The 12,044-nt window shown below is 38.9% G+C and overlaps 1 protein-coding gene across 1 annotated transcript in view; it reads right to left on the reverse strand.

Annotated features, from left to right (window-relative positions):
• Positions 1–12,044, reverse strand: part of LOC148514721 (bone morphogenetic protein 8B-like) — a 55,492-nt gene that overhangs the window by 12,935 nt on the left and 30,513 nt on the right. Inside the window, exons 2-5 of the mRNA XM_088481046.1 lie at positions 10,574–10,766; positions 9,826–9,974; positions 7,043–7,237; positions 307–386 (exon numbers count right to left, since the gene is read on the reverse strand). Coding sequence (XP_088337172.1) covers positions 307–386; positions 7,043–7,237; positions 9,826–9,974; positions 10,574–10,766 — 617 coding nt within the window. The remainder of the gene's footprint in view (positions 1–306; positions 387–7,042; positions 7,238–9,825; positions 9,975–10,573; positions 10,767–12,044) is intronic.

Raw genomic sequence — 12,044 nt, forward strand, 5'->3', positions numbered from 1 at the left:
AGGGTCCCAAGGTCCCCGACAATCACTGGGGGTTGTTGCAGTGAGAAGTAAAACACTTTGAGTTTTCCTTTTAATAAGCCAATCAAAAGTGTATTTCATTATGTAAATACTTATAAATAAGAGATTTTATTGTAATTATAGGATAGTTGTAGAAAAACAGTTCTTAGTTTAGTTCTGTCAATAAGTCAAAAGGCAATGTAGAATGATATGAAATGATAGGGTAAATGGGTTGTGATGAAAGAAAAAGAATGGACAAGGGAGAGAAAAGTGAAAGGGAAGCTCAGAAAATCCATGAAGGATGTTTACCAGCCATCCTAAGTCCCGAAAGCTGACATACAACTCATGCCTTTTGCAAACTTGTCTGCCGTCTGGAACATGTACATGATCTGAAATTACAGTGTATAATTTCAATTATAATGTATTTTTATGTTAAATGCATTTAACCAGGAACATTTAGGAATAAAAAAAATAAAAAATAATAACAACTTTATACTCACAAGTGTTGGGCCTGAATATCATAGACATTTCACAAGTAGCACAATTTATATATATATATATATATATATATATATATATATATATATTATATATATATATATATACACACACTAAACGGACAAATTGTTAGCAAACTAAAGTGGTCTTCTAAAACCCTAGACTAATACACACAAACACACTTTTACATACCCGCATACATCCAAGAGGGAAAATAAATATTTCTGCAATTCTGTTTATGCTCAAAGTATATTTGTATATTTCTGTTGCCTTTGCTCAGATTTTGAATACACAATTATTTATACTGCTTTAGTTCTAAAAACATACAACACTGTTTCTCATAGCAACTCAAGGCCAGGATTTATCAAGTCTCACTGAACAATAAACAATAATAGTATAATCCATCTTTTCTTGTCAGATAGATTTTGTGTCTCCTTTGTCACATACAACATTTTCTGTACTTAAAGGGGAAGTATCAGGAGAAGACAGAATTGGGAGAAATATAAAATATTTACTGCTCTACCTCCGTGTTTTAGTTGTTAGATATTTGTGCTCCGGTTATGGTCTATACTTGTGCTGTCACAGGCCATCGCAGTGTATGTGCCAGAAATTAATAACTGTGCATGCTCATGGTGCATAGTAAATTTTAAATTGGGTTATGCAGGACGAGATATAATTATAATGCCGATACCCGGGAAGCCATCTGACGGAATCCCAGATACTAAATCTCGACATAGGACTAAAGATAGGCGTCGAAATCCTGACGCCTATCTTTAGCCCAACGACGGAATCCTGACAGAATGCTTCCCGAACGAAGGTAAGCGGGGACAAGGTTAGCGTTAGCTGCGGGGGGGGAGGGTTAGGTTTAGGCACCCCGGGAGGACTTAGGGTTAGGCACTGCCCGAGGAGGGTTAGGCTAGGGGAGAGGGGGTTAGGGTTAGCCACCCCCCTGGGAGGATTAGGTTTAGGGTGTGGGCAGGGGAGGTTAGGTTTAGGCACCCCCGGGGGGACTTAAGGTTAGGAACCACCCTGGGAATGTTAGGGTTGGGCACCCCTAAGGGAGGCTTAGGGTTTGGGGGGGAGAGGGGTAGGGATAAGGTACTTACCTTTTCCGTCGGGATTCTGACCGTTTGGTCTTCCGGCGTCGGCATTTTCACCCAGCGGCTATGCATACCCAACCCATGCAGGACACATTTATTTATGGAGGGACTGTCAACTCTTTGGTCATTTTTTGAGCACAGACTACTTAAAACCTGGGGTTCTAGTTATAAAATGTACTTAAATCAAATTAATAGGGTCTATAGAATGATTGAAAATAATATTATTGAAAATTATATATAATTATATATTTTCTGAGGCACATATATGTCAAACCATATATACACAATATTATACAAGGTGGTTTAATTATATTGCAATATCAGAGATCAATAAAGTCAGTCAAAGACTATGGGGTAAATTTACTAAAGTGAGAGTTTTTAGTGGAGATGTTGCCCATAGCAACCAATCAGATTCTAGCTATTATCTTCTAGAAGGTGCTAGTTAAATGTAAAGTAGAATCTGATTGGTTGCTATGGGCAACATCTCCACTTCTAAAAACTGTCACTTAAGTAAATTTACCTCTGTGAGTGCACAGTGAGGTTTTTTTAGGCCCAAATATAGGATTTCTGATAACTAACTGTATACAGTCCACCTGCTTCACTCTCTGCCATTGCACACTTGCTAGGAAGCAAATAAGCGTCTAGGGCTAGACAGTATTTGTGTATGGCTCATATGTATCCAGGATGTGACAGGAATGCTGAAAATGTTATCACTGAAATTCATCAAGTACAGTTGAAGACTGACACACTGGGTGAAATGCAGGAAGGGGAGAAATGCGGTTAAACCCCGAAAATGTGGGTTTGACCACATTTCTCAAATGCATTAAGCCCAGGAGTTCACTGCACTCCGGGACCTGGCTGCGGTGGGTAACGCCAGGGCCGGCTCTAGGGGTGTTCAACCAGTGCGGTCGCACAGGGGCACCACCCGTAGAGGGGCGGAACTCCTCCCCAGCATCCCGATTTCAGCGGGACAGTAGTGTCCCGCTGTTCCACCCGCGGGCCGAAGTGGCCCCCGGGTGGTCAAATCGGGAGGTTGGGGACCCCCACGGCTGCAGCGGTGGGGGTCATTCACTGACGGGAGAGGGCTGGCGGAAGCCAAGCCAGTGATCTAGTGCTGGGCTTTACCCCCAGCCTGAGTTTATTTGGAGGCGTTCCATGTGGCCACGCCCCCAAATTTGACGTTAGGGCGACATCTCGAGAGCCGGCACAGGGTGCTCCGAATCCTGGAGCCGGCCGTGGGTAACGTCATCTTCCTGATGGCATTACCCAAAGAAGCTTATGGGCTTCTTTCCACAGAGTGCTGATAGAGGGATCCAATCGGATTACCAACGCCGGCATGCATGCGATGACTGGCGGAATGCATCGCATCGCGAGTGCGATGAGTCATGCATCCTGCCCAATGTTTGTAATTTTAGCTGTTTATCAAAACTTATTCAAGTTACAGTTTTAGAATGAATCTGGATTTAAAGTGCAGACTATCAGCTTTAATTTAAGGGTATTCACATCTAATAGCCCCCATACATCTGCGACGCATTGCCGTGATGTTGCGATTCTGCAACCCGTCATCGCAGGATCAGTGAAATCCAACATGTTGGATTCCACCGATTTTCCGATCAAAATCAAAATATGACCGTGATTGGCAAATCTGTGAAATTTAACATGGTGGATTTCACCGATCCTGCAACGGATTGCGGAACATTGTATGTATGGGGGACTTAAATTGGAGGAAGGGTTTAGGAATTACAGCTGTTTAAGTAAAGTAAAACAGGCCGGCTGCAAATCTTAAGATTGGCCAAATCAGCAGTTTGGTACATTCTTAGAAAAAAGAATGCACTAGTGAGCTCGGCAACACAAAAAGGCCTGGAAGCCCATGAAAGACAACAGTGGTGGATGATTGCAGGATCCTTTCCATGGTAAAGAAAAAACACTTCACAACATCTGTCCAAGTTAAGAACACACTCTAGGAGGTAGGCATACCATTTCCCACTTTGCAAATACAGAGGGTTCAGCACAAGGTCCAAACCATTCATAAGCCTCAAGAACAGAAAGGCCAGAATATTCTTTGCCCCTAAACAAAAGCCAGCCCAGTTCTGGAGCAGCATTTTTTTAACAAAGGAATCTAAGATCAACCTGTATCAGAATGATGGGAAGAAAAAAGTATGGGGAAGGCTTGAAATGGCTCATGATCCTAAGCATACCACATCATCTGTAATACATGGTGGAGGCAGTGTGATGGCATGGGCATGCTTGGCTTCAAATGGAACTGGGTCACTAGTGTTTATTAATGATGCGACAGAAGTCAGAATCATATTTTGGATACAGAATGTAACTTAGTAAGGAAGTTAAACTCATTAATATACTATTCAACCACAATGATACTCTCCGTGTATGTGGCTTCAGTTCCCACCATGCCCTACAAATAAAATCTGTAAACGTGACTCTATAAGACTACATAAAGTAGTAGAAACAGATGAACATATGATGGAAAGTTATTATTTAGTGACCACGATAACTGTCACCATAGTAACAGAAATAAGCAACGTGATGAAACGGAGCACACAGAATCCCCTTCACTCGAGACTCAGCCAATGAAATGGCTGACAGGGTGCAGGAATAGGCTATGAGAACTGCCAGTCAACTAGACGATTGTGGATTGGTTGAAAGCACTGACATTCCAGGAGATGACCATGGATTGGCTATTAACTGTGTCAATCACTTGGGAGACCACTTGATTGTTGAGATGATACAATTTAATAGGTTTCAACCTTTCTATCTGGTTGATCCTATGAAAAAGCTGACTAAGCGAAATGCACGTCGGGAGACACTCTGCACTTGCTGCTAATAGGATACATGCTGCACTATTGCCAGCGTGTATATACTAATATGACTGCCTAATATCTTTGTCATACGCACTAACAACTATACTGGCTAACTGTGACATTATGCACACGCTGATACTATCCTAAATGGAAACATTTATTTATAAGTTGTGACTGATGAATGGTGTATGTATGCTAGACTGTCAATTGTGATCATTACATTCACAATGCTGTCTTAGTATGTGTGAGATGTGTTGGAAATACTATACTATTATTTAATAGAGTGAGCTTTTGTTTAGACAGAATGCAACTGCGATATTAACAGAAGCTATATATCCTTTAGTTCCTCTTTTCATTTTACACTGCTGAATCAGGCAGAATAAATACTAAATCACAGTGGTTTATTCGATAGAGGTGTTTATTCACCATCATATTATGGTAACGTCATATAGACTATACATAGAGATGGCTACATTTACAACATTATATATGTGAGAGAGATATACTGTAGCCAATCAATATGTTACTATAAAATGAGCCTCTGGTTTGGATAATTGGTTACTTTAATAGAATATCCAGATCTTTTTCACTATATCAGTAAGTAATATTTTTATTAGAACTGGATATAAATCAGTAGATCCTACTCCATGACGATTAACAGTGGTTAATCCCTATGTCTAATCAGAGGGTTAAAAAGATTTCAGTATTTCCATACATAAAAGGGTTATAATATCATAGATGATCTCCCTATAATACGATCACCATTATACACCAATCGCCAATATTGAAAAAGTATCATATTTCCACTAATGGATCTTTATTGAATATATTAATACATGACTTTATAAGCACAATGATCACAGAAGTTACTGCCGCTCGATATACAATACTGATAAGAGGACCCTCTTAAGGATAATATTACATTATAAGCGGCAGAATATTAGCCTTTACTGATAACATGTGACAATTATATTGTAACTACAAAGAGATTGAATTTATTTGCAAGTGTTGAGAGCCTCATATTTTGTTTTAAATCACCTTATGTATTGTGTATGTGTCATTTTCTTTATATTTCGCTGTATAATTTTAATTGATCAATAAGTTACATTTTAGTTATTCTGGATCCCAAATTGATGGTATAATACTAATTATTACATCACTGCTAGGTCCGGGTGTGCCTCAAATAGGAATACTTCTTTCTTCTTTGTTTTCATGCGATTTTTATTCCTAGGAGCACCTCCCATTGCGATTATTATGATATACTATAAAAAAAATGTTTTGGAACTTATATAGTAGGGAAGGACCACTGAGAATTTTTGAGTCTGTGCGGGTGTTTTCTGTTGTGTTTATAGAAGTCAGAATCAGCCAGGTGAATTCTGACGTTTATAGTGATATACTGTATGCTTATATTTAGCCAAATTCAGCAAAGTTGATTGGATGCTGCTTCACAGTACAGATGGACAATGACCCAAAACATACTGTGAAAGCAACCAGGAGTTTTTTAAGGCAAAGTAATGGAATAGTCTGCAATGCCTGATTCAATCACCAGATCTCAACTCCATTGAGCATGTATTTCACTTGCTGAAGACAAAACTAAAGGCAGAAAGACCCACAAACAACAAGTGAACACAGCACTAGTAAAAGCCTGGCAAAGTATAACAACGAAGGAAACCCAGCACTTGGTGATGCCCATGGGTTCCAGACTTCAGCCAGTCATTGTTTGCAAAGGAAACTGAACATTTTATTGTCCAATTACATTTGAGCCCATGACAATAGGGGACTGTATATAAAAATGATTGTCATTCCTAAATGTTTCATACAATATTTTTGTTCAACCCCTTGAATTAAAGCTGAAAATCTGCACCACAATTGTATCCCCATTGTTTATTTTGTAATCCATTGTTGTGGCGTACAGAGCCAAAATTCTGAAAATTGTGTACGTGTCCAAATATACATGGATCTAACTGTATAACAACTTCATTGTCCTAAAATTCAGACACCTCATATATTTTTGTTGTCACAGAATTACTAGCAGTGGCTTAAAGCATTCGGTCCACAACTTAAAAGTAACAGGTCAGTAAATGAATATACCCTAGGTTAATTATGCCCTAAATTAATAATTAGTTAATTTTCCTGGAAAAGTTAGTGATTGGTAAAAATCAAACAGGAGAGAAACACAAGGAACAATGTACATAAAATGGTCATTAAACCATGTGAAACAATGCTGCTTTGTGCAGGTGCTTAGTTTGCCTATTTGGTAAATATAACCTTGCTTTATAAACAGCCACCTTATGTCAGTGGAGACACAGTTTAAAAAAAATTAACAAACTACCTAAATATGTAGGGGGTCCTATCATTTTGAATTAAAAATGGTGATACCCATCTGACCTTATTTCCCAAGCTACAATCCAGCTTGTACTTTTATTTTGGTTAATAAATGTGATAAAATATTTATAAAAATATATCCCCACTTATCCTGTTATGTTAGGAGGAACTGGAGTCAGAATTGGGAGAAAATAAGCATGGATAGGAGCCTTGTAACCACGAATTTCTTTTAATAGCTTCTTGTTTTGTCTTACGCAGTATAGCACTAAGACATCTACTGTATTTATTTGGGACAGGACTTACCAAATACACCAGGAAGCTTGTTGGGATGTGGTAAGTCATTATATTTCTTCTGTTGCCTTTTTTTGAGCTGTTTAATTGCTCTTGTAGATCTGATCTGATTTTTGCTTGCCCGGAAAAATGTGACCATAAACGGTTGTTTGGAACGTGGTGCACGCCGTCCTAATATGCCTGCCAAGCTCGGATCAATGCTCTGCCCTGTTACATTAAAACACATCATTAGAAACATGCCATATGGTATGTTTTTGCATTCATATATACAATTTTGTGGTTTCCTATATTCACTCATTCAATGTAGTATATTGTATGAGATGTCTGTGTATTTAGCAATTTATAGAACCGAATAACCCTTTTCCAAGGTATGTGTTAATAGAGCTGGAAGAGACACTCCAAGAATATATATTAGCATAACATGAAATCAAGTCGAAAAGCATGTAATTGCACAAAGAGGCAAATTTTCTGCTCCAAAAACATCAGAATTTCAGACCCACAATCACAGGATTGCCAGGCAATTTTGAAATCCACATTTACACAATCACATACATATAAGAAATAATAAATAAAGGTTGGCAATTAATTCATAGTGCAATCAGAATATTCCATGTCATGCAAATAAGTTGACTTTTTTTCTTCTTTATCTGGTTATTGTGTTTATTTACAGTATAGACTGAATTCAGGAGTACAAGCAATCAATAGAAAAAGTGTAATATAAGAGGGACATTAATACATGCATATTTGTTATCATTTGGTCAAAAAACAAATTTGAATATTCCCATTTGGATCAAAACCATTTATAGGTATCATAGTCTTTAAATATCATTCTAAATAAAACCAGGTTATGAATCACAAAGGGTTAAATCAGGAGCGAAGATTGTTTGCATGATGATCAGTTTACAAACCAGTGGTCTGCTAGAATCCCCTGACATTGAGGCGGAGATTTAATTAGCTCCCGACTTGGCCGAAAATTGCTTAACATGGGTTAAAAGCCTGTGGCTGTGACTTTTTGCTATTCAATTACAAATCTAAGTTAAGTTAATGCGGGCTTTCCATTGGCATTAATGCGGATTTTAGTTTGCAGCTCTAGAATAAGCGAAAAGTAGGAAAAAATTACTTTATTCTAGTGTTAAAAAGACAGGACACAGTGCAGTACCCCTGGGACACTCCTCCCAATGAATAATAATATAATAGGAAAATTGGCTAATAAACACGTAATTTTACAAAGTCGATTTCTCTAAAAAGTAGAAAAATTGGTTAAATGATGTGGGGGCATGTATTTAGAGGTGGTATTTTGAAGAGAAAGGGGGTTTTAAACTTGTAGATGGGAGTTGCAAGGGTTTTTTTTTTTTAACACCTTTTACCAACTTTTATATACGCACTTAAAAATCGCTATACTCTAAACACTTTTATTTGCTGAAATCCATTTGCTAGCCATTATATTTCCATCAGTTATAACAGGTCCAAAAACCAATAATTTTACTGCCTCCAATTATTTGCTTTCAGCCACTAACAGCTTTCTACACTATCCTGCTATCTTATTTCCCACTTTTTGGGAGGTTCAGGATGATTTTCTTAGTCTTTCATGTGCTTCACATAAGTCACACACTGCAGAATTATCGCTTGACATCCCAATTTCCTGTTAGAGTGCAGCTATCAGGATATCAGGAGCGTGCTTCATGAAAATATCCAGCAAAATGCATATAGTGTTAACCCGTGAGCACAGGTCACAGAACATGCGACTAATTAAATCTCCCCCTGCGTATGACATAGTAGTAAAGAGAAACAACACAATAGAAGGCATCTTGCTAGTTGTTCATAACAACTAGCAGAAAGCTTGTGAATAGCTTTGATAGCTAGGAAGTACCTACTGCTACTGGTATAACATACGACTTAAAAAAGATAAGTTGGGAAGTTCTATTACTAAAACTGCTAATTAGAGAATACTCTAGAGGCTACTATACAAAAATTGAATATCACTACTTGGTGAAATTGTTTCTATTAATATTTAGTGCAGAATAAGTTCCATTATTCAATATTTAGCACCCACCTTAGATAGCAGTCACCATTGGCTTGCATGAATACAGACATCAACGTTGTAAAGACTGACATGTTTGTAATGTGAGAGCAAAATCCCACTACGTTAAGGTGCAGTGTTGGCTGCATTTATTCTGTGGTTCTGGGGTGTCTTCATGATTAAACGGAGGATGCAAGCACCAATACCTCAAATCTCAACGTAATTTTATCTGCCTTTACTACACTATCTCACCCACCACAGAGACAGAGTATTGCAGTGGCCGCCATACACTACTAAGAACATCCCAGTGACCGCCCTATAACACAAGGTCATCGGTGACCACCATATAATACAGAAAGCATCAATGACTGCCATGCAATACAGAGAGCTTCAGTGACTGCCATATAATACATAGAGCATCAGTGATCACCTTATAATACAGAGAGCATCAATGACCGCTATACAATACAGAGAGCTTCAGTGACTGCCATATAATACAGAGAGCATCAGTGACCACTATATAATACAGAAACCATCAATGACTGCTATACAATACAGAAAGCTTCAGTGACTGCCATAGGTAGAGCTAGTGGACAGTAGCTAAAATCCAAGCTCCTTCACTATAGATTTCGAATTGTCATTAATATACTATATCAATGATGCATTAGTAAACAGTGCCCAAATGTTGCCTGAATAACACCTATCCATGTGTATTTGTAATTAAAGACAACATCAGATTACACACAACATAGCCATTAATGTATTTTAACCTCACCATTATCGTTCTCCACATAGAGACGCAGCCCTGAGTTAAATTTTGAGTTAAGCAACCAGTGGTTACTGGCAGCTGTAACATCAAACACCAGCCATCCTTCATCACCGGCTTGTATGCTTTCATGGTCCAGAAGAGATAACTCAGGCTGCCTGAAGAGTAGAGTAGAGAATAACACTATAATTGTACATCAACATGGCTGAAAAGTACCAGACACAATGGTATGCACAGGACCGCCATCAGAGTGGGACTGCCAGGACTGGAATTCCTGGACCGGACACTTGGGGGGCCCGCCCGGTGCCTGCTACTAACGCCCGCCCACTACTACCCCTCCTGGCCCATGGTGGAGATGTTGCCCATAGCAACCAATCAGATTCTAGCTATTATCTTCTAGAACACAGGTTCTCAAACTCGGTCCTCAGGACCCCAAACAGTGTATGTTTTCCAGGTCTCCTCACAGAATCACAAGTGAAATAATTAGCTCCACCTGTGGATCTTTTAAAATGTGTCAGTGAGTAATGAGTGCACCTGTGCACCTGCTGGGCGACCTGGAAAACGTGACCTGTGTGGGGTCCTGAGGACCGGGTTTGAGAACCACTGTCCTAGAAGGTGCTAATTAAAAGTTAACTCTCACCTTAGTAAATTTACCCCTTTGTCTGTGTTTTCTTCTTGCTGGAGGTTCATGCAGAAGTTCTTGTCATGCTGTAGGTACAGGCCAGTGCTATGTCATTAATATAAAAAAAACACCTACCGATTCGTATGTTCCTGGTGGATCTCATAGATGTTGATGTGAAGTGTCCTATTAAAATGGCGAAAAAAGCTGCGAGTCTTAAATAATCGAAACTCAGCGGCAGTCACAGATTCACCAATTGGAATCTGGGTCATGTCAAACTTAAACTCTTTCCAGTAAGGTTTCTGATGGAAGATATCTCTGTCGTTTTCAACTGTAAAAATTGAAAGTGTAAATGTCTGGGTTTAAATGGCTTTAGTAGCATGACATAATTAGATTTGACAAGGAAATGGCAAAGTTGATCTACATAAAGGTATCAGACCACAGTGGCAGCAGCTTAACACCATATTCTAAACCCAATACAGTTATAACAATTATAATGACTTACTTGTAGTAGACCTGAGGTACATTTGAAGTACACCTGCCAATGTACTGTATATCACATTATACCAGACTTTGTCCATGATATTATACCAACATGTGCCCTACACATTATACTAGTGTGTGCCTACCCCTACAATAAACTAGGTTGTACCTGATGTATTATGACAACTTTGCCCCATCCTATGATACCAGCCTATGTCCATCATATCATACCCAGAGGCAGATCTGTAATGGGTGCAGAGTGTGTGGTGCACACGGGCCCCTGGGAACCCATGCCCCACACCCTGCTCCCCAGAACAATATCTGATCCGGCTGGGGCCAGCAGCATTTTTCTGTTGATTTCTTCAAAAATATGGTACAGGCGTTTTTATGTATTGTACTGTAACTAAATTAAACATTATATTGCAACAATGTGCTTCTCATTTAGGGTATTCCACAAATATGGTGTACAGGATCAAACAGTCATATAGTCAGTCTTTATTTTCCTTCTGTGAATCAACTTCTCCAAACGAAATTGCGCCTCAAATGAATGGAGAAAAGAGATTCATGTGCAGGATGCGTACATGGAGGTGGTATATTATCAATGATTACTCACATCTAAGGTAAAGTTAATCCAGCTCATTAGTTCCTTATTCTCTGCACTCCAAGGTATCCAATAACTCAATTTCCTCAGATTTGAAGCGACAAAGCAATACCTCTCATTGCTTAAAACCGTACCTAATTTATTCCACACAAACAATGGGGCACGCGTTATTATTGTTTGTATATGTGTGGAATAAATTAGATACGGTTTTGTACAATTTCCCTATTTCTCTCACTTTGTAAAGCGATACAGTATCACTTGTCCTGTTCTGTATCATCAATGATATATCAGATCGATGTAAGTCTTCCAAAAAATACAGGTGCGCTGAGAAACCAAATTAATATACTCTTGAAAGTATTGGCAGCTCTCAAAACAGGTTCTGCACTTGCTGATAAACAAGGTATACAAAAAATATGAGAGCGCTTGTAAATTCAAGAGGTCATCTTCAGCCGGTGGCAACGGCTTATCCTGCTTCGTTTGACACCAGCTACACGCTCAGTTCCCATCTGGAACGGATCTCAGCGC

Source organism: Taudactylus pleione, unplaced genomic scaffold, assembly GCF_031769625.1.
Source record: "Taudactylus pleione unplaced genomic scaffold, aTauple2 ptg000260l, whole genome shotgun sequence".
NCBI lineage: Eukaryota > Metazoa > Chordata > Amphibia > Anura > Myobatrachidae > Taudactylus > Taudactylus pleione.